Source organism: Amphiura filiformis, chromosome 1, assembly GCF_039555335.1.
Source record: "Amphiura filiformis chromosome 1, Afil_fr2py, whole genome shotgun sequence".
NCBI lineage: Eukaryota > Metazoa > Echinodermata > Ophiuroidea > Amphilepidida > Amphiuridae > Amphiura > Amphiura filiformis.
The window spans coordinates 32625748-32650810 of NC_092628.1; the positions used below are offsets into that span (position 1 = coordinate 32625748).

At 35.4% G+C, this 25063-nt stretch overlaps 1 protein-coding gene across 1 annotated transcript in view; it reads left to right on the top strand.

Moving 5' to 3' along the window:
* The first annotated feature begins 1804 nt into the window (after window positions 1–1804).
* The window catches only part of LOC140145261 (glycogen phosphorylase, brain form-like), a 54434-nt gene continuing 31175 nt past the window's right edge, over window positions 1805–25063 (top strand). The window contains exons 1-3 of the mRNA XM_072167054.1: window positions 1805–2158; window positions 15734–15835; window positions 17457–17535. Coding sequence (XP_072023155.1) covers window positions 1913–2158; window positions 15734–15835; window positions 17457–17535 — 427 coding nt within the window. The 5' untranslated portion in view covers window positions 1805–1912. The remainder of the gene's footprint in view (window positions 2159–15733; window positions 15836–17456; window positions 17536–25063) is intronic.

Here is a 25063-nt window from a genome sequence, read left to right on the forward strand (position 1 = left end):
CGCACTTGTTTCAAGAATTGTGGACTCTGAGACCCCGGAGGGAGGGGGTTCTCCCTGGTTGAAGGTATTCGGGATGTGCCACAGATGTGGGGTACCTTTTTCAGCAATTTTGGTATATCGATGGGTGGGTTTTCAGTGGAGACCAATTTGTTTACCCAGGTTGGTCCGTGAGGGACACATGCTAATCCATGGAAAACCATGGACCGTTCCAAGTTCATACAAATGCACAAGCCTGGATAGCCAGTGTAGGCTAATAAATATGCATGATGGCCTAGATAGCTTTGATAAACAAAGCACGAAATGGAAAAAAATAGCTAGGAAAAAGAGAAAAGAGAGAAGGCCACTCCCAAACACAATTCACAATTTTACTCAGCCCTTACTTCGTGAGAAAGGAAACTCGAATTCCAATCTCAAGCCCCGATGCAAAGGCTTTTAATTGGGCATATTGGGCGTATTTGGGCAAAAGTGCCCCTAAAAGCGCCCAATTACGGAAAATTTGGGTGTTTTGGGGGTATTTTTTTTCTTGTGGAAAATTGGTATACTGATGTGTGGTAAAATCAGCAAAAAGCACGTAAAGAGAAAGTCAGCATCCGAAAGTTTGCGTCCTGGGGTTTGCGTGGCACATCCTCGTATTTTTTTCAAAGACCCCCCCACCTCCCGCATAGGCCTACTGAGAAAACTAAAGGCACATTGACTTGACTGCGGGTAGGCCTACTGATGTAGCTTGATGTACCGGTACAAACCAATAGGGATTTCGCGAGGGTGTCCCGTTTGACAGACGTGAGAAGTGGGAAAGTGCAATAGATGGAATAACTGGGCCCGGGTAACCGGGGGAATAAACCCCGATCGAGAGAATGTCACCCGGGGAATGTCACATACTGCAGTTACTGTCCGTTTTCCTATACACAATACACAGTACTCTTTCCCATAGCTTCCCATTGACGCGTGACCTCTACAAATAGCCCTACGTTAAAAGTATGGGGATATGACTAGGTCGCTGTGTGAAAAATAACCGGCCAATATTAAAAGTACTCTTCTAAAGTTCTAGAAAATATAGTTTTTAACATGTCCTAAATTTTTAGCTAATTTAGATGTTTGGAAATATTCGTACTTTGGTGTTTTAGTTAATGTTATAGGTAATAGTACATTGCCTAGTTAACGTCGCTGTGTGAAAAATAACCGGCCAATATTAAAAGTACTCTTCTAAAATTCTAGACAATATAGTTTTGTAACATGTCCTAAATTTTTAGCTAATTTAGGTGTTTGGAGAGGGTCGCACTTTTGTGTTTTAGAAAGGATAATGTAAACGACAGATAACACCAAAAATATGAAGAAATTATTTCCAAACCGTGTTAAGTCAACAATCATTATGTTGCTCATTTTCAAGAATGCTGGTTTACAAAAGCACGCCATTGTCTCATTTCGTGAACAAAGGTACACATACCATTGTTTCCTTTCGTTTCCTTTATAATCGTTACCCAACTGAAGCTATAATACCAGCTTTATTGCGATATCGCACATGAAAACAGACACTTTGCACAACCAGAGAAGATCCGATTTAATCAGTTGAGCTGTTTCAATGAGTGTTATCTTGGTTTAATAGCTTTTAATGGGGTTTAAGTCCTGCAAAGGTCGAGATGAATTCTACTGTAGACATGACTGCATCATGAGTGGAAATCGGAACTTAAAAAAAAACTCATTGCACCTTGTGATTTAGTGTAATGCGCCCTTATGATACGAATACGCTTGCGTAATGACCCAAATCAGCTGTTTACATATTTTAGGTCAGGTCATAATTGATTGACGTCTCCGGTGACCTTTTCCGTCGAGGCTCCTGTTTCATTTGCTGCAGATCGTCCAGGCTCATTCTCTGCACTTCTAGGTGATTTGCAGCGGCAAAACATCATCAAAAATGGCCAGTGTTCCGAAAACAGACACAGAAAAGCGTAAACAAATTAGTGTTCGAGGGATTGCGCAGGTTGAAGATGTAAACGATATTAAAAAGAGCTTTAATCGTCACCTTCATTACTCGCTTGTCAAGGATCGTAATGTGGCGACTCAACGTGATTATTACATTGCCCTAGCGCACGTAGTACGGGATCATCTTGTTGGAAGATGGATCAGAACACAGCAGTACTATTATGAAACCGATCCAAAGGTATGTTCTGTTCAAATTAAATCTATTTTCCCCATATTTTAAACCCGGCTCGGGATGATGAGCATGCATCAAATCATGAAATGTACATCTACATGCAGTGCAGCGTGGCGCATGCTCCTTCCTTGCTCATGTGCTCCATGTAGACTACGTATGCCAGGTGAATTCAAATTTGCCATCAAACTGCATCATTTTATTTATCAAATTAAAGCCCTTGAGTAAAGAAAGCTAACACTGAAAACCTTTTTTTCATAGCACTTTCCGTAGCAAAGACCAAAGTTACATCTAGTCAAAGATTGACTTTCATCAAAAAGATTCTGCTAGCAAAATTCCCCAAAACAGCATTACGGGGGTGTTTCTAGATCTTAGTCTCATGACGATAGCAGCTTTTTTTTAATGGAACTGCTATCAAAATCTCTCTGAAATTCCATGTGCGAGTCTCTCATCTCAACACCAAAAAAATCATATATTTGGGAAGTGAAGTATAGACAACATATTTATGAAGGTTTCCTTGAGCAAGCGGTTCTTTTCAATTTCAATGTAAATTTGTATTGCCGGTTTAGGCCATTTTGACTGACTAGCAAATGTGTTAACCGAGGTTTCCCTGTCATACCTACTCCATGCATGGCTATACGAATGTGAGACGTCTCACCCCGAAACACATTCGCCCCAAAAAGGTTCGCCCAATACACAATACATACCACGACCAGTTACCCCAATTGACTCACTGTGTAACGTTGCCGTAGTGTGCGTCGACCAATGCCATCAATACGATCAATTATAACAGTTTCATCACGGAGAGGCGGGAGAGCATTGTAGGCTCAAATAGAATACGCAATTTCTCGCTGTGAAACTCGCTTTTTTAGTGCTTTTCGTGCTAATTTTCTACCACAGAAATCTAATGCTATGCCGGGAAACAGGCGCGGAGGGCGGAGGCCACTTCGTATACCTCTTCACTTCCGTTACACGACCATTCAATATACACACACGTGCAATTAGCCTACACTCCCGTGCACTTTATACCGCGGGTATTGGGGTAATGTGTTTCCTGATCAATTGCTTGAAGCCCGCCGTGTATTATTAAAGCAAATGGTATGCTGATTGCTGACGGGCTGAAGATTGGTACTCGTAACAAATCCATAATGCATGATGACATTGATGATAGGCCTACATCCGTAATGGTCACGTGTCATATGGTGGGACCCCAAAATAGTGGGAGGCGTTACATTTTTCTCTCCTCTTTCAGATTTCACTTGTTGGTACAGAGCTATTCTTTGTCCAATTGCATTAAGTTTGGGCTCATTATACAGCTTGATTATTCTACTTTTCAAATATGTTTCACAATTTGAAATTATCATTTGTTTAATTTGTGAAAAATATTAAAATGTTATCGAGGATAAACCTGGAGGATAAGCGGTGGAGGATAAGCGGTGGAGAAGTATGCAATCTCTATGAGAAATATTGTGGAAACATAATATCTTTTTGATTTTTAAATTTTATCATTGCCAAATTCTGTGAGACATGTAAATCATATCTCAAATCAAAGCTTGTTCATTCATTATTCATATTCAACTATTAGTTTGATCTATTTCATGTTTACAAGTACTCACTGAGAACCGCAAGTCACAAGACCCACAATTTTTCCCTATTCACTACACACAAATGTCAAGATTTTCAGTCACAACACACGTTTTGGCTTTAAATTGTTTATCTTGAGAATTATACATCCTAAGATAGGAAAAGTATACATTTTTGGAAAGCATCTTTTTACCCCAGGAATCTAAATATGCAGTTAAGATAAATGTAGGATACACTCTAAAGAAAATATTTTCAAAAATGTAATCACCATTTGGTGCGCAAAGTTACGTACATTTTCACACCCTGTATCACCACTTTAGTCAATCATAACATAGCAAAAGTATACATTTTATTAAAGCTCATAGTGTTGCCTACCACAAAATTAGATTACATTAGAGGTATTCCATCAGTAGCAAATGCAATAAATTATCAATTTACTAGTAAAATTAATTTTTTTCATGATATCACCCTATATATTTTCTTACACACCCTGTATACCAACATCAATTTTGCATTGATGGATTCCTTGAAACATATGGTCGCATGTCATGAATTGGTCATCTTTTGTGTAACATCTTGTTTTATGATAAAAATATCACCAATCTTGATTCACTTCAACACAACTTTTAATGAATACATTTTAGACCATTAAAAGTATACATTTCTGGAAAGCTTATATTACAAGGATGCCAAATCAACAAAGTATAATATCATAATACAGGGTGGGTAAGAAATATACAGGGTGGAACATCAACAAAATTAGCATCTTTAGTGTCATGGTAAACCCCATAGTTTCTTTTTCTGAAAGCTATGTAGCTCAAAATAAATATGGATTCAGAAAGACATTGCATGGGCCCTTCCAACAAATTAGGAAGAACGAGCTTGGTATCACTTGCGTTAAACATACAGGGTGGTCAAAAATTGAAAAAATAATTTTACAATTTGTATGGCATTATCAATCAAAACTTTTTTCCTCCATGTCTGGCACTAAAACTAATAGCATAATTGAATTCCTTTAAAATATGTGTACTTTTGAATAAGCAGAGTGACTCGGGCAAGAGATAGGCCATTTAGAAATGTCGGAGCATTACGTGCACACTTTGTACAGTAACATATAGGGAAAACTGTCTTAATTAGTATTTAATTAGGCAATTAATTAGTTACATCTTTTGTTACAGTTGATCTACTATGAGGTAGATTAACAATCCAGGATGATATATGTGCAATTTGGTGTCCATGCTAGTTGTACTTTTTAAGATACAAAGGTTTGAAGTTTGCCATATTTTCACAATTTTGTGTACAACCCTATGGGGCTCACCCGTCCCGGCTCACCCGCCCCAGCTCCTCCATTGACACAGTATCTTACATATTGAAGTATAAATCTCAAAGTAGTTGTCTAATTGACTTGGGGTTTTTTGCATTTGACAAAGAACATAATTATCTACAAAATGACACCAAACTTTCTAAAATAGGTATCATACTTTTAGAATAAACTAAACTTGAAGTGGGAAGAAAGCATTTTCATGTTACGGCTCCTCCATTTTTGGGTGACCTATTTGTGACATGCGACCATATGCTTTCCAAAAATGTATAGTTTTGTTGGTGTGAGATGTATAGTTTTAGACATGTATCAATTTAAGGGGGTAGGCCTACTACACCCATTGCATTTGTTTTGCATTTATTTGCATTTTGTGAAGAAATGAGAAAAAGAAATTGGACAAAGTGGTATGCAAAATGAAGGGGCAAATCTTCTCGTTCAATTGGTGGCATCAGTATCAATGAAGCGTACATGCTTCTAATGATATAAGCCAAAAGGTGGTACATCACTGATGTTTTAAATTCACTTCATTTTGGAAAGCTTACTATCAATGGATTTCGTTAAAATTTTGGATGTGTGTTGCTAACACATTAGGGAAATAATCAATTGATATGTAAAATGGGAATAAGCGGTCCCTGATTTCTTTTATGACTTCATGAACTTGGTGCTCCACAACTATCAAAAAAGGAACCGGTTAAAATGCTTCTATTTTCAATGTTGAGCTATATTTTGTATTTTGAACTTGCGACACTATTTCACTGAAACTTAATTAAGCCATAGGTAACAGGTTACCACAACCACACTACAGCAATGTTGAAAAAGATTGTATTTTTTGTCACCCAATCCACCATATTAGGTAGTTTTCCGTAAGCTTCATTTTTGTGATTTTGGTAACTATTTTATATTTATTTGCCCAATTCATCTCAACTAGGCAATCTAAATTGTACTCACCATTTACATCCAAATGTATTTTAGTATATCCACCTCACATATTTCCATTATATATCCAGTAACAGACAAAATATCAAAATTGATGCCTCATTATGACATGTATGATATCACAGACTACCACATGTTGATGCCTGAATTTGACCTGAACCAATTGACCTATAACCTGACCTTTGATGACCTTATAGCCTTTTTTAATCTCTTTTCCTAACACCACATTATAGAAGATAAATACATGGTGTAGTACTTATTAAATTGTCTATGAGGACGAGATTAGGCCTATTTAATTTATTCAGTGTTATAATCAGTGAGTACATTTCTATAGATGGTATAACAAAGGATTTAATGTACGGTATTCCATTCATGCCCCCTACTTGAACATGTTGAAAAGAATATATTATGGTTTGTTATGAAACACCATCTGAGTTACCAGGATACATGTAAACAAAAAATATATAGGGCTAAAATGACTTACTATACAATGGTTTAAGGGTAGACGAGGTATTGTTGGTCGAAGTAAACTAAAAATCGATTTTTATTATCTAGATCAATATATTATTGAAAATTAACACCTTGATGTTTTGCAAAAGTTCATTCTACAAATCGTATACTCTGCAAACTTGGTTAATTTATTGTTGTTAATTAGTTATGTATGTTTTACAAAAGTGTTGTTGTTTCAGCCCTCTTCACAACGTAACTCAAGAACCGCAGCACCTATAAAAGTATATCTGTGATATTTTAATTCTTCTACACGCTCGCTATGAATTGAGCAATGCAGTTTTTGCCAAAGCTCACTACCATTCGTAAGATGCTGTGAACTACTAAATCACAACAGTTTAAAATAATTAATAACCTTAAAAGCACCTTTTTTTATTATTATTTTATTTTTTTCTTTATTTCACATGATCCGTGCATATATCGCCTAGCTATAAATGAAAAAATATTTTTTTAGACCAATCAAACCAATACATGGGTGTAGTACGCCCTTAAGTGAAAATGAGGACAAATTATCAAAATCAGTGCTTGTAACGCAAATGTGCCCCACCATATGACACATGACCTATTGCAAAATAAATTTTTGATGTCACACTATATTAGCTTATATTTTCATTAACAATAATTAATTTAATACATGTGTATAGGCCTTGATTATGTATTTTTTATAAAATATTAAATCCTTTAACTTTATTTTAAATAATAGTTATGTTTTCACGAACAAAGGATTGATCTTATTTTACAACTTATGTTAACTTCATACTTTGTATATTATAATTAGTAGTGTTAAACATGTAAATTACTTATCGCCAGTATGTCTATGTAATAATTTACATAATATGGCAAAACAAAACATTATATAAAAAAAAGTAAACACAAAAAAACTCTTGCAAGTTTCGTGTATTTTTATTTTACCGACTCAAAAGTTTGAGAATTGAGATGTGCAGTGTGCACTGACTTTCGCTCCCTTGTGCTGTTGCACCGTGTGTTAGCGGCGGATATTTGCTGCCACTTCCACGAACACGCCGGGTTTGATGTGTTCAATCAACGGTACCCTGACACGCAAGCACGCAAAAACGGTGCCAGAACACACCGACAGCGTACCTTGCCTGACAATTCCCCGGGCCCGCGGCCGCGTGCCTTGCACACCGTGAAGTACGATCGATTGCTTGACAAGTCCCCGGGTCAACTTGCAGTCAAGTAGTATGCTCTCAATTCGATTAAGACCCCGAGAATTACTGGCCGTGTTTTGTGTTTGCGACCATGTTGCGACGGAGGCGTATGGGGAATTGGGGAGGCAGTACCGCGAAGAAAAATTGTTTGCAAAACTGGTTAAAGCCCTGTATTAATACGATTTCGGTCAAATTTTAATTTCGTTATTCTTTGCCAAATATTATTATAGTAACGTAACAACTGTCAGGAAAGTTTTCTGGTAATTCTAATTAAACTGTGATGTTCTAAGATAATCAAAGATATAAATCTTACAATTTTTAAATATTAGTCTCAGATATTATTCATCTTCAGCTTAAATAATATGCACGTTACAACTCTCTACAATATCTTATTATATATCTTTTTTAATTGAAATGCTATTATTTTAATTACATAATTTATATTTTATAATGTTTCAGATACATGTTTATGTATTCTTACATAATAAAAGAAAAAAAGTGCTTTTAAACAATTGTAGTAAGTCATTTTAGCCCTATATGGCTCAAAATAAGCTAAGGTGTCATAAAAGTGTAACACACAATTATTTTTCCAGCTCTTTTCTTTTGGTCTCCAACCAGGTTTAAATTATAGTATGCACATCGTTCATAATACACTAAAAGAAAGATAAGTTATAGGCCATTTACTTCACAAATTTAATTTTCTAGCCCTTATGTACGTTATATTTGACAGACACAATTTTGATGATTTTCTGCAATCAAATAAAATTTATAAAGTATTACATAAGGTATTTTGTGGTTATTTAGGTGTAGGACCTACAGCAACTGATTGTGGAAAAAAATGTGGCCAAATATTACAATAAGGAGGATAAATTGTTATAAATAAAATATGTGTGTCTGTCAAGCCATAACATACGCAAGATGTCTGTCAAATGTAACATACAGAATAATAATTTGGCAAAAACAGTAGTTCAAGATGGGAAATTGAATAAAGATCACATGCAGTTTATAAATCACATGTTTTAAAACACTTTTATAAACTCTAAACTATCATCATAATGTGAACATCAAGTGATTTTTAATTTTTTTAATCTTTTTTTTTATGTTACTTTTGACAGACACATACAAATCTAGCGTATGTTACTTAGCATACAAATGTTTGACAGACAACACTTAACAATGGATTGTGTCATCAAAAAGCTTCTCCTCACAAAGTGATAGTGCCACAAAGCTAGGTGGAGCTAAATGCTATGTCATGTAGCATAATTAGCTGTATCACCGTAGTTTAGCAGGAATTACAGCACCGTCTTGCGTATGTTACTATTTGACAGACATTTCAAGAAAAATTTTAAAATTGTTATATGTTCAAAAAAGATGGCAGCCACTTACAAATTGATTATAATATGGAGAAATGAAGTTATTTACAATAGATTTACCCTTTAGTTTATGCTTCAAGTCTTTGTTTATAAAAAAACTGAGGGACTTCAAAATCAATCAAAAGTTTGACAGACAATAGTAACATACATAAGGCAAACTTTAAAATCCTTTTTTGATCTGTTAACTTATAATTCATAATGCCTCTTTTTGTTTTTTTGATTGGTTTACTGCACCATTTTGGGAAACAGGTCACATGAATTTCTATAAGGATCCATAAAAAAATTAAAAGCTGTTGAAAAAAGGCGTCTCTTGGCATGTTACAAATAAAAGTGTAAAAATAGGCATTTTTACAGCTATTTTTTATTATTTTTATTATTTAGAGTGAAAGGATTTTACTTAAATTGTGTATGCTATGTCTTTACTACCTAAACTTGCCACTAAACTAGCAAATATTCCATTTCTATAATTATTATTTTTTTAAAAGATGTCAAAATATATGGCTATAATATGACACCTTAGCATATTTTGAGCCATATATATTTTGTTTACTGTATCCTAGTTACTCAGATGCGTGTTTCATAACAAACCATGATTTATTCTATTCAGCATGTTCAAGTAGGGTACATGAATAGAATACATTAAATCCTTTGTTATACTCTCTATAGAAAATCTAGTGGTGCATGCAAAATATATAAACACTTACACAATGGATGTATAGTCATTAGTCAATAATATTATAATGTGTTGTTAGGAGAAGAAAAGGCTATTAGGTCACCGTATGTCAGGTTATAGGTCAATTGGTTCAGGTCAAATTTAAGCATCAATTTTGAATACACATGTGAGAGTTTGTTATATCATAATGAGGAATCATTTTGATATTCTGTCTTTAACTGGATATATATCGAGAAGTGCAAGGTGGATATACTAATATACCTTGGGATGTAAATGGTGAGTACAATTTAGAATGCCTAGTTGCGATGGATTTCACAAATAAATATAAAATAGTTACCAAAATCACAAACGTTAAGCTTACGGAAAACTACCCAATATGGTGGTATAGGTGACAAGAAATACAATTTTTTCAACATTGCTGTAGTATGGTTGTGGTAACCTGTTACCTGTGGCTTAATTAAGTTTCAGTGAAATAATGTCGCAAGTTAAAAATACAAAATATAGCTCAACATTGAAAATAGAAGCATTTTAACCAGTTCCTTTTTGATAGTTGTGGAGCACCAAGTTCATGAAGTCATAAAAGAAATCAGGAACCACTTATTCCCATTTTACATATCAACTTTATTTCCCTAACGTGTTAGCAACACATATCCAAAATTTTAACGAAATCCGTTGATAGTAAGCTTTCCAAAATGAAGTTAATTTAAATCATCAGTGATGTACCACCTGTTGGCTTCTACTTTTAAAAGCATGTAAGCTACGTTGATACCGATGCCACCAATAAAACGAGAAGATTTGCCCCTTCATTTTGCATACCACTTTGTCCATTTTTTTTGTAATTTCTTCACAAAATGCAAAAAATGCAAAAAAAATCAATGGGTGTAGTACCCCTTAAAGGACCACTTCAGATGTGATTTGGAAGGCGGGTGCCAGTGTGCACTTCTTTAAGCATGTTAGGCCTATATAAACTGTAAAGGTACCCTCCGGGTGTAATAGTCATTATCAAATACATTTTAAAGTTATCATGTTTAGACTAAGTAATGTTATGCTGTATTAATGAAAATGCTATAACACACAACTAATTGGGAAATTTAACTTAATATGCACCGTAAAATGGGGTGACTTTGGACACTGGGGTGACTTTGGACACACATGGGAAAAACTATTATTTCATGTAGGCTGTTTTACCTTTTAATATTTCTAAGAATATTTTTGTATGTTCTTATGTGGTAATGTATGGACATTACAAATGACTAAAGTTTTCCAGTATAATGTGTTATCTTATATGTTTTTCAGAACTTTTTAGCGGGGTCCATAAAATACAGGATTTTTGTGGTGGTCAAACTTTCGGTACTCCATCGGAACATAAGAGTCGAAACTCAAGCCTGTTGGTTGGATAGTAAACACAGATGAATCAAGAACCTACCTGGATAGTCATGATATCTAGCCACTCTTAAGAATTTAAAAGCAGACTGTGTCCAATGTCACCCCAGGGTTTGGCTTCCTTTCGGGGGTGACTTTGGACATAACAAATGAATACAAAAAAATTTGACACTTTGTTAAAAATACACCACAGTGACCATGACCTGCCACAACAGTGTCCTCTGTGCTCCTACCCACCTCACAACTACTTCCACCCTCTCCATTGCTCTACTCTTCAGGTCGGAGTGACTTTGGACATGCACTTAATTACATGGTGTCTAAAGTCACTCCAAACCCAGGGGTGACTTTGGACAAACTTTGCCCCCCAAAAATTATCGTAAAATAAAATAAACTCGAGTTGACCGTATGGGCATGAACTGTCCTCTATTGGTACTTGCCAAACCCAACATGAAACTCAGAATTCTACTGATCATTATAAAAATATTTACGACAATACATCAAAATTGTCCAAAGCCACTCCATGTTACGGCATGTCTTTCCTAGATTTAGGCCTCCTTAACCCTAACCCAACTAGGTTTCACTAAAGCTCACTATTAAAACCACTCTGCGTGCATGCATTCCACGTGACTTGATGACGCAATCAGCCTAAGTCATAAATACCCAGGGAATTCCTGCCCGGGGCAGCCAAACCTTGGCAGCTACATGTCGGTGATCGTGTGCATGGCATGCGAGGGGTCCCGGGTTCGAATCCCGGGGTACCAATTGACTTCTTTCTTCACCTTCTCTCCTTTTTCGTTTCTTCTTTCCCTTCCGATAGCAAAAAACCACATAGGGTTAGGGTTAATATGCATGTTTTTCCTAGATTTAGGCCTCCTTAACCCTAACCCAACTAGGTCTCACTAAAGCTTACTATTAAAACCACTCTGCATGAATGCATTCCATGTGACTTGATGACGCAATCAGCCTAAGTCATAAATACCCAGGGAATTCCTGCCCGGGGCAGCCAAACCTTGGCAGCTACATGTCCCGGGTTCGAATCCCGGGGTACCAATTGACTTCTTTCTTCACCTTCTCTCCTTTTTCGTTTCTTCTTTCCCTTCCGATAGCAAAAAAACCAAGTGTAGGGTTAGGGTATGATCTTTCAGACCTAGAGAGTGAATCGTATGTAGAGAGTGATTCGACCACTCACCTATAACATCACTCTGCTTTAAAATCTAGATGGCAAGGCCTGCAATGGATGTTATTCTGAATATAAAATGTTGAAATTTGGATGAAGGTTATTCTGATGAGTCAATATTGGTTGGTATCTTTTGTAAATATTGCATATTTTGAACAGTCCAAAATTTTGGCAACCTTTTTGATGCGATCGCTTGTCACGATTGGTTGTTACTTCAGAACTTCCATTGCTTTCCACTTACAGTGTTGATGCTTCAACAAATCCAACTAGCCATTGACAGATTTTTCAAGCTTTCTGTTAACCTTTTACAGAAAAAAATCCTGACCGACCGATCCTACATGTACTTGGAAAGTCCGTCCGCCCATAGAATAGAGAATTTTTTTCATCACCTAAAATAAGTGGCTGTAAGTGTAAAACTGGTATCTGTTGCACTGAAGGCCAGTAAATATTATGAAAATGAAGAATAAAAGGTAAACCAGGATGTGTAGTTGAACTCATATCAAATGCCAACTCTAAAACAATGCAAAGTGCAACTAGATTTTGAATGCAATGGTCTCCAGCCTCGAATGTGAAGCTCATCGGTGAGCAAATTTGTGGCTCATGGGCTAGACTTCTTGAGCAAATTTTAATAGTTCATGCACGGGCCTCAATGCATGATTGTCCGTAGACTCTAAAGCCAGTGACTGTGTCCCTCGTTTTCAAAGCATTCTTCAGTCCATGTACATGTGGCCTTCTAACTTTTAGCTGATAGCAGGGGTGTAGGTATTAAAACCAAGGGTTCTGAAAAACCCTGAGCCCCCAAATATCCAAAATATGGGTGCACAAACCCACCATTTTTTTTCTTTCATTTTTGCAATCCTGTTTAAAGGCTTTTTGTCATGTTTATTTAGCCAGAACCCACCCCTTAACGAAAACGTAGTCCTAACCCTGACTCTAACTTTCCCCTCCTAAACTCCTATCATATGGTCATGTTTTTTGAGGTGGGACCCAATTGTGTCACATCTTGCAATTTGTCAAAAATCAACTCCTTTTTTGTATTTCTGATTATATTTCAAAAGTTTTCACCCAAACTAGTAAAAGTATACATTTTTAGAAAGCATATATTGTCATGATTGCAAATCTGTAAAGTTTGAATGGATATACAGGGTGTACCAAAAAATATACAGGGTGATTCCATTGAAAAATACCGAAAAAATTAAATTTCTTTACCGCCCCAATATTTCTACATAGTATATTAAATTGGAAAATGAACTTGATATTTGGAATGTACACAGTTAGTCCTTTCATTAAATGTATAGTTTGCACTATATTTGTAAAAGCCCATTGTGTTATACAGGGTGTGAAAAAAGTTGTAAATTAATTTTTTTAATTTATGTAAAATTTCCTAAGTGCCATTAAATTTGGAAGATATATTCAAAATAGTTTACAGAATTGCTATAATATCAAATTTAAATATCCAATTCCTATATAGGGTGTTCCAAAAATCAATATTCAGTGAATAATTAGTAACAAAGGTACATGTACAATACATGTACAATTAGCCTACATCAATAAACTATTTAACAATAACCAGAGATCAATATGTCATCAGATTAAATCCTTTGACTGTAATAATCTCCTTTTAGAAGATTTATTTCATATCAAAGATAAAACAATATTGAAATTTATTTCATATGCATGCATGCAAAATTACAGCCCATTGTATTGTATGACCCACATTCCACTGCATTAATTAAAAGGTTGTTAAATCCTTAATTACTAAGTTCATTAAGATTAACTAGGCAATTATAGTTATAGAAAGTTAAAAAATAAGATTAACATTATGCAAAATGCATTTTTACTTCTGGCCATGCGTTTTGAGTTGGGCCGGTAATGTGTTACATGTTTTCGCGAGATGAAAATTGCATGTTTTTCGTTTAGATATGAATATCTTTCACATATTATACCCAACATATATAAAAGTATACATTTTCTGGCTGCAAATGAACCAAGGAATCCAAAAATGCACTTTAAAATGACACAGGGTGTCACACTAAGGAGTTATGAAACTGAAAATACCAAATATTTTAAGGAAAAAATGTAAAATTTGACAAATTAAAAAAGAAGTTAGCTTCACCCCACATATTTAAAAGTTCCATATTTGAATTCCTCTCAGTCAGAGCTTTAAATACATATATAACATCATAGGGTTCAATAAAATTAAAATGATTTTGCGCCAGCCTTTTTCAAGGCATATTTTCCCATTGACTTCAATGTGTAACCCGAACGGAAAATAAAATATACAAAATTGCTTCTCAAAGCAAATTAAATTACCTGGAATATGATTGTATGGTGTTATAGTATGCAGTTTAAAGTGAATTGTAAAAATGTGAAAAAAGAAATGGACCTCTTGCATCATATGACCCCTTGGGGTCACTTTTATTAAATTTGCTCCTCCTGATCCTCCTCCTCCTGATCCTCCTCCACCCCGCACATTATGCTAATTAGATGCAAATTATTCAAATGTTAATAACTTTGTACAACTTTTTTAAGGTTTACTGTATTGGTCTCATCACAAGCATTAATTTGACACCAAATTTAACTACATAGGCTGCATATTAAGGGGGTACTACACCCCTGTCCAATTTTGCGCCTATTTTTGCAATTTTCTCAAAAATTATAGCACATTGGTGACAAGTAAGATATGTATATTATAGGGGCAAGGACTACAACTACTGTACTGAAAATACAGCAACACAAAGCAAGTAGTTATTGATTTATTGATCAAATATTGGTTTTCCCTCATTTTTTACTGTAACTCCACAACTGTTGGCTGTGCTGAAATAAAATTTCCAGTGCAGTAGTTGTAGTCCTTGCCCCTATAATATACATATCTTACTTGTCCCCAATGCGCCATAATTTTTGAGAAAAATGCAAAAATAGGCACAAAATTGGGCAGGGGTGTAGTACCCCCTTAACTGAGAAAATTAAAAGATGAACCCTAAAATGCCGCGCGCATGTAACATCTCCACCTATTTACTGGCCCAACTCAAAACGCATGGCCTTCTACTAGGCAACAAAGTGCATAAATTTTATTAATTTTATTAATGAACATCAACTTCGCATTGGAATTACACAGAGCTCCTCCGCTTCCGGCTCCTCCACTTCCGGCACCACCCCTGACTAATTAACTTAACTAAGCTGTTGTAATTAATTAATACATTTATTTAATTGTATTTGTTATTAATTCATTAGATTAATAATTTATCTTCAAAATAAGACCAAAACCATTTGTTCATGATGAATTTTAGCAAAAATATAGGAATAAGTAGACAAAATGATTTAGCAAAATGTGACAGCACCACCTTTTTTAGGGTCCCAGTATAAAAAACATGACCATATGCAAACTAAACCCTGACCCTAAAACTAAAATAATTTAAATGCTAAACTTGCAAAGCTTTTAATTCTTTATTATTATACAGAGGGTGTACTATCTGTCCTTGGAATACTACATTGGTCGCACACTGACCAATACCATGGTGAATCTTGGCATCCAGAGTCAGTGTGATGAAGCCTTGTATCAGGTAAGTACACAACCCTATATGCCATGGTCAACCAAAGTGCCAGTGCCGTACTATTACGCTGACTTTCATATTCGGCGAGGAGGATGATTTCGACCTCCTCGTTTGTTTACAAACAAAGAGGTAGACAAAGGGCCTGTCAAAACTGTTCTGCTTGTCCAAATACTCAAGTATCAAAAGGATGGTCCACTATAGAGTGATTCACGCAACATGAATAGGGGATTAAAAAACTGTGAAGTAGGACCATGTGCTTCTTTTGTCCTATTTGCCATCAAGATTTCGAATGAAAACAGTTCAGACCCAGAACAGGATCATGTCAGAAATTAATATTTTGTTCTGGGTCTGATTATTCGGACTACCAAAGTGCCATTTGTGTGGACATGTCCAAATAAATTTATTATGATGTGGACACATAGATGTGTCGACATAACCAATGTACTTATTCCTAATAATACATGTAGCCCGGGGGGGGTTCTTCCTGGTTGAAGGTATACGGGGATGTGCCACGGTTTTGGGGTACCTTTTCAGCAATTTTGGTATATCGATGGGTGGGTTATCAGCGGAGACCAATGCGCCTAATTAGGCGCATTTTGGAAAAATTGCATAAAAGCGCCCAATTATGGCAAATTTGGGTGCTTTTTGGGTCTTTTTCTTGAAAATTGGTATACTGATGGGTAGCAAAAACAGCAAAAAGTAGGTATAGAGAAAGTCAGCATCCGAAAGTCTGCGTGGCACACCCGCGCACAAAATTTTTCAAGACCCCCGGGACATGTAGTGTGTACTGTATCTTCTACATTCAACCATACATGATAACCTCAGTTTTCCTTGCAGGACCTAGATTTCGTCTTGGTTTGCAAGAATCAAAATCCATCATACATGTAGTCGCTGCACTTAACTGTATACAATGAGAGAAGTTGATTCTTGCAATCTTACAAGAATCATTACAAGAATCGATTCTGTGATTCTCATCAAAATCTAGGCCCTGCCTTGGAACCCCAGTTGTATGATATCACATGACCTAGGACAATTGTATTACTGGGACATCATTGCACCTGCCAATTTCGGCGCCCAGGAATTTTGAATATCGTGTGTTGAGAGTTTTTTGAGACACAGCTGTTTTTATGGTCAATATGAGTTTGTTTAAAATAAAACCATGGAATTGTGTTTGATAATTTTCCTAACATGGCATAATGTTGTGATTGCCAGAGACTTCCTTTTTTGCTTATAAATACACAAGCTGTGGTCTGTTATTCACATACAAGGAATGAGGCAGGAATAAAGTCTGATCAACAACCTCATACCCACTTTTTTCCATGAAAACAGATTTTGGCATCAGTGTAAAGCTGAAATTCTTCTCATTCGCCCATGAAATAATAGTGCTGAAATGTGTTTTGTTCGGATTTGTAGCTCTCTGGTATTGACATACTGGCATGAAACTGAGGGTCAAAGGTCCTTCAACCAAGCTGGAAAGAGCATGATATGAAATTGGACCATCCTTAAATTACCACTTTGCAAAATGTACATGTACCAGTTTCTTAATCAATGTTGATAAATTAGAGCCACTCTATTTAGCCCCAAAGAATTGTCAGTAAAGAGTTGACATAAAAATGTTCTTGTTGTGTAGATTGGTCTTGACATTGAAGAACTTGAAGAGATTGAAGATGATGCTGGATTGGGAAATGGTGGTCTTGGACGACTTGCAGGTAATTGATTGATTTTCCCTTATTTTAACCTAGACTCATTTTGTCAATTTTTTCATGGATTAAGGGGTGGGGTATGAACCTTTGGACAGTATCTATTGTGGGACATTAGAGCACATCAGACATATCGAATTGCATTCTGAATACGAAGAATGTCCTTCTGATATCAAATAATTTTGATTTTTTGAAACTCGCAATGTAATACACATTTTATGGCAAATCATTAAAAATTGATATTTTTGATATTTAACAGTACTCGAAGTAAACTTTATAAATCTGATAATATGTACTTAACGTGTATGTAGGTGGGATGAAATGCCGGCGATCAATTGAAAATTCTGACCTTTCGTATTGAAGATATGGATTTTTTTCCCCAAACACCAAAAAATTTAGGTCTTTTTGGGAAAAAAAATCCATATCTTCAATATGAAAGTTCAAAATTTTCAATTGATCGTCGGCTTTTCCTCCCAGCTACATACACTTTAAGAATATATCATTAGGTTTATAAAATTTACTTCGAGGACTGTTATATCAAAAATGTGAAAAATATCAATTTTAATAATTTGTCATAAAATTTGTATTATATCGTAAATTTCAAAAAATGAAAATTATTTGATATCAGAAAGACATTTTTTCGATTCAGATTGCAATTGATATGTCTGATGTGCTCTCATGTCCCACAAAAAATACTGTCGAAACGCTCAAAAGGCTCATTCCAGATCCCTTAAGCACAGTGGTAAACAGCCTTAAAGGGGAATATTGGAATGTCATCTTTCCCTGGGAAAGATCTGGCAGCAGACCAGCCCATGGCCATAGGGTAACATGAGTAGGCTTCTTTCACCTTAAAGGCAAGGATAATCTTGCAAATATGGGCTAACTTTCCCCTAGGCTATCCAATATGCCATGAATTAGTAGGACTACAACTGGTCAGTTTATACTCCTATTTCCACATCTGTTATTTTTATGTGTGCCTTTAAGAGGAAAAATAACCCCTGTAATCAAAATAGCCATTTTTTTGCCAAAGTGGATTGATTTGGACTGAAATTATTTGAAAAAAAGTTCTTCAAGCTTTCTGTTAACCTTTTCCTACATGTACTTGGAAAGTCCATCCACCCGTAGAATAGAGTTATTTTCATCACCTAAAATAAGTGACTGAAAGTCTAAAACAGGCATATGTTGCACTGAAGGCCGATAAATATTATGAAAATGAAGGATAAAAGGTAAACCAGGATGTGTGGTTGAACTCATATCAAATGCCAACTCTAAAACAATAGGAAGTGCCTCGGCAAAGATTGTGTGCTTTAATTTTTTTTTAAATTTACTCATAATACACAGTGGTGTTTATTAAAGATGTAGTGTTTACTAATGATGTGGTGTATGGCTTTTTTATAGAAATATATTTCACATCAAGAGAAACTTTTCATCTTATTTTTAGATGATGTAATAAATTACCAGTTAGCTTCAAAATTTACTACTGTCCAGCAACAGAAAAATGTGTAAAAAAAGTCTTATAGCCAGTGATGGTAAATGAAATGTTATGGTAAAATGACAAATGCAGGGGTGTGTCTACATGTATAGACCACTTGCCATCACTGTTTATCAACAAAGGCGAGGGACTCGTCTATCGATATGCTCGAACGAGCCACTACACTGATCAATGGCTTTCTTGTACTGTATGAAATGTGGCGGCGATTTAAAATGCACATGCCCTTAGCAGACTATGATGCGTCGCACACTGCAGGGCAAAGAACAATGTAAATTGTCATAATGCGCACGCATACTGCCGGGCAATGACGTCACATGCCAAGTGGTCTATAGTTGGGCTGGTTTAAGGTTGGTCTTAACCCTGGAATTATGGAAACTTCTGGGCCTCCTAACTGCTAAATTGTTAGTCTAAAGCATACAAAAGTATATCTACTATACTAAAATAATGAGCGAAGTGTGTCTGTGTGTCTGTCTGTCCGGCTATGCGTTTAGCGGCGCTTGACGCATCGATCCGATATTTTAGATATGGATAGGTATCGGGAAAAGCCTGTTGACCGGTGGTTTTTGATGGGCCCCTGGAGGTCAAAGGTCATCTAGGGGGGAAAATGTAAAAGATTCCCTCAATTGGATACCATGAAGCAAGGAAGCAGCCAAGTCAGTGCATAAAAGAAAAGTAGAAATATTTGGCCCACCTGTCTCAGCTATTAGACATTTCACAACAGTGAACACCGCAATGTCTTCCCAGCATTCATAGCTGAAAATGATTTCTAATGATGTATAAAATAAAGCTGAGGTCTTCCAGGGTCAAAGGTCATCAAACAGAGGTCATCTAGGGTCAAAGGTCATATAGAGGTCATCAGGGGTCAAACAGCATAGCTATCATGCTGCCGGTGCTCTCTCATGTTGCTCTCACAGCTACTTCAAACAGCTACGGGTGAACTAGTTTAGAATGACAAAGACTTGACAAATCCATTTGTTTTATCGTCAAATTTGGGCACAAATGCTTAGTTTTTGAGAAAATAAAAAAAAGGAAGATATAAATATCTTAAATTTTATAAACTTTTTTACATTTTTTTTACATCACCAAAAATGGTTTTAATTTTGGTGAAAATCAGGCTTTTTAATGATTATTTTGCAAATTTTAGCATTTTCAACCATTTTTGTTGAACATCTCACAAAGTTGGTAAAAAAAATGTTTCCCAGATATTTACTGTATAGTGTATATCTAGTTTTTAAAATAACATTTTACTGAAGAAATTGTTTGTTATGCTGCCCAAAACAATTAAGGTCAAAAAAATGTTTTTAGGGGATTCTCTCCAAAATAAAGTATTTTTGTCCAAATTTGACCTCACATGTACTTGTCAAGTATTTGCCATTCTAAATGTATTTAGGCCTATACTTTAAACCAACATTTTAACAGTAAATGAGGCCCAAAAGTTTCCATTAACATGGTTAAACTTAGTATGGACCTGTTACATGTACATGTTCAATGTGTAAGACCTGTCACCTTATATGTATGAGTGTCTATCCACATGTCTGCTTGCCTGTCTGACCCCCAGGTCTGACCATCTGTAAGTGACTACATGTACCTCCTCAGGATGGTCAGAATGTTTGTTCCCTGCATTGAATTGGCGGGAAACAATGTTTTGATTTTGCACAAGTATGCTGCATTTGTGTTGTTCAGAAACTTCATTCTATGTGTAGTATGGTACACATTTGAATTCAGCACAGACGGTGCTATGATATGTAGTAGGCCATTTAACCCTAACTTGACAGAGGGGAAGGAGAGAAGGTAGGGAACCCTAACCCCTCGAGTGCTAGACACACGGACGGCCATACCTTGCCACTGGGGATTACCTTTCTAAGCTTTCCGTGCCGGGATGTGATTTCGCATGATGACGCAATCGCATCACATGGAATACTTGTGGGTGTAGTGGATTACTGCTGTAGCTTTTTGTGGTTTTTGGTTTAGTTAGAGTTAAGGCTAAAAAAAAATATGTTTGGTTGCCCTCAACCGACCGACCCAAAAAATTGGAAATCTTGGGTCAGGGCTTTTTTTTTTCAATCACTTTTTTAGAAGAAACCTTAAATTAGGACAGAATCAAGGACTTTTATATTTGTTATTCACTCATTGTGTAACCCTTAAGGGTATCCGTAGGGAGAACCCTTTGTTTTACGGGCAGGTCTGGCCAGGTGCATGTTTGTCCGCAGTCTACAGGTGTAACTAGGTTGTTGTATATTCTATAATTTTCCTGGTGTGTTAACTGTGATTACATCTAGACACCAGTTTATTTTTTATTTGAACGGGACCCTAATTTAATGAGAAAAACGCCCGAAAAAGAGAGGCCCGGCAAAAGCCGATTTGCAGACAATTTTGTAGCTACAGACAGCTCAGTATTCCATATAACAACTACGAAACCAATCAGTGCCAGAAGTGTTGATTTATATTTCATCCACTTAGGTTTGGCTTAACCCACTAAAAGGTAAAACTTTAAGGCTGATCATTTTAATTATAAATGTAGTGTGTGTGTAAAAGTATATTTCTCAAAATTGAGGAGAGCGCCTATGACTATTGTCCGTTCTGTCTACGTGGTCTATGATAATTATTTTCTTACCGAAATATATTCACTTAACACAGACCACGGTTGCCAAACAAATGAGGGCAAACCGCTGGTCAAATCATTGAAAAATCGCCCAATATTTTTTTTTTATCAACCGTTGGTTTCTATGAGATAAAAAAAACTACCAGAAGTCGCGTAAGCCAATGTTGAGAAGTCATGCAATATTTTTCTTAACCATCAATTGGTGTCTATAGGACAGGAAATTGTCGCGAGGAAAATCTTCAAAACTCATCCTATTGACCTAGGCCTATTACATCGCGGGTTTGGCAACCCTGCAATATATACAGTTATATAACATCGCACCGCATTGTGAGGTGAACGAACTGAATGTTGACATTGTATTCAGGATTTAAAACAAGAACTGTCTTTAACCAGACAATGCGGTTGGTATAAAACATAGCGTGTGATATCATGATATCAACTTCAAAATCTAAAAACAAAAGTAAAGAAATAATTTAGCGCGAAATAAATAAACAGCGTACAGCAGGTGCTATCTTGTCAATAATGATAAGAGGAACATGAAAAAAACCAGCAGAGAGCATGCACCCCAGTAAAGAGTTAAATAAAGCAAGGAAAAATCATAATGTGCAGAAGGCCTACTTTTGGATGATATTCACAGAAACAAAAATAAAGAACTAAAGATCTAAAAACAAAAGTAAAAGAAAATGAGGGCTGAAATAAATACACTTCACCAAAAATTAAAAAAATACTTAACACGCGACATAAATAAACAGCCATCTATCAAGAATGACAAGAGGAACATGAAAAAAACCCACCTAATATATGAGAGCATGCACCTCAATAAAGAATTGCTTTAAGGTTGGTCTGAACCCTGGAATTATGGAAACTTTCGGGCCTCATAACTTCTAAATTGTTGGTCTAAAGTATATAAAAGTATACATATTTAGAATGGCAAAGACTTGATAAGTTCATCTGAGAGGTCAAATTTGGGCCAAAATGGACTTTTGGCCCAAAACCCTAAAATAATGGTTTTGGCCCACTTCTTTTTGTGCACCGTAACAAAAAAATTCTTGAGCCAAAATTGTTTTGAAACTAATTTTTAAAAACTAGATCAAAATATCTGGGACCCGTTTTTTTTTTTTTTTTTATTTCGACTAACTTTGAGAAATTTAAGCCAAAAATGGTCAAAAATGCTGATTTTTCAAAAAATCATAAAAAGCCCGATTTTGGCACAAATTTCAAATATTTTTGGTGAAATTGGTCAAAATTCAAAAAATGAAAAAGCGGGTCCTAGATATTTTGATCTAGTTTTTAAAAATTAGTTTCAAAAACTTTTGGCCCAAGAATTTTTTGTTACGGTGCACAAAAAAGAAGTGGGCCAAAACCGTATTTTTAGGATTTAAATAAAAGTGCCATTTTGGCCCAAATTTGACCTCACAGATGAACTTATCAAGTCTTTGCCATTCTAAATATGTATACTTTTATATACTTTTAGACCAACAATTTAGAAGTTATGAGGCCCGAAAGTTTCCATAATTCCAGGTTCAGACCAACCTTAAAATAAAACAATGAAAAATCATGACATGTGAAATGTATGTTGATACACTTATAAATAATACTCAAGGGTGAAATAAAAAACACCTTATCTACCGATATTTCCACAGTTAAACATACTCAGTGATCACTTGTACTAAAACAAAAATAAAGAAATACTTCACAAATGATAAGAGGAACACATAACAAATAAATAAGCGAGCATGTCCCAAAAAAATTAGTAAAAGATAAAATAATGATAAAAGCGTACAAGAAGGGGCAAAATATTTGTCGCAAAAACTTATTAAATGCTCATTTGCTCTAAGATATTTAATGTTTGCAATTTACTCCTAGTTTATCATTTATTTATTATTTATCTAGGCTTATATATCTTTTATTTATTTATCTATTAATTTATCTATTTATCAATTTATTTCAATATCATTATTATTAAGTGCCTATTTATAATGATATTTAAATCTATCAACATTATGCTTACGTCATCCAGGAGTTATTATCCCACTTGAAATCGCCATATAAACACAAATTAATAAAGAAATACCCAATGGGTGAAATAAAAAGCATGATCTATCTTTTCAAGAATGAAAAGAGGATATAAAAAATATAACAGAGCATGTCCTATAAACATGATAAAGAATTATTTAAAATCGTACAAATGTGAAACATGTAATATGACATATAGGCCTACTTAAGGGATCTGGAATGAGCGTTTTGAGCGTTTCGACAGTATTTTTTGTGGGAAATGAGAGCACATCAGACATATCGAATTGCATTCTGAATACGAAGAATGTCTTTCTCATATCAAATAATTTTCATTTTTTGAAATTCACGATATAATGCAAATTTTATGACAAATTATTAAAATTTGATATTTTTCAAATTTTTGACATATAACAGTCCTCGAAATACACTTCGACCAAAAATTAAAAAAATACTTAACACGCGACATAAATAAACAGCCATCTATCAAGAATGACAAGAGGAACATGAAAAAAAAACCACCTAATATACATACCTGCCAACTTTTGAAAACTAGAAATAGGGACACTTGCGAAGCGGAGCAAGCTCGCGACGCGGGCGTAGCGCTCGTGACTACAGCCAGGGGCTTGCTTAAGGGCCCCTGGTGGGGGTCAAGGGGGCGAAGCCCCCGGAAGCCAGAGTTTCTACACATTTTACACTACAGGAGACACCATTTCTGAGGGGAAATTACATTTAAATGGATTAAAAAATAAGGTTATTTTGAGAAAATAAACCTAGATAACAGCCTTGAAGAATATCTATTATACATGCAATCTTCTTCAAGGCTGTTATCTTGACTTATTTTCTCAAAATTATACCATAAAATATGCAAAGTAGGTACCTAAGCCCAGGCAATGTTAGCAGATTTAGCACCCCAAAAGACCACTTTTGACATAAAAACCTGTTTCAGACTTTTTTGAAAAAATGCTTCCTTCATCCTAAAAAAGTGGTTTCAAATGTTCAGTTTCCTATACTTTTGTACATGAGAGACATTCTTCAAAGTTCTTTTTTTGCCTAATAACATGGCCTCGTGGCTGAATTTTTATATATAATGCATAATATAAAAATGATGATTCATCAAATTTTTTTACTTCTCTCTTTTTTTCTTTTTTTTTTATTTATTTCCAAAAATATTTTTGGCCAAAAAAGCAAGTTATAGGCTCTAAATTACTTGCTATTCAAGGTTGGAAACCAGAGAAATACTGCTACTAAAAAATGTAAAAAAATGCCAATTTATTTTTACAAAGTTGGATAAAGTTGTACATTTTAATTACTTTTGCTTCTATTGAACAGCTAACAATGTACACTAATTCAATGTGTCCCTGACTGTTCAATAGAAGCCAAAGTAATCAAATGTACAACTTAATCCAACTTTGTAAAAAAATTTTGGC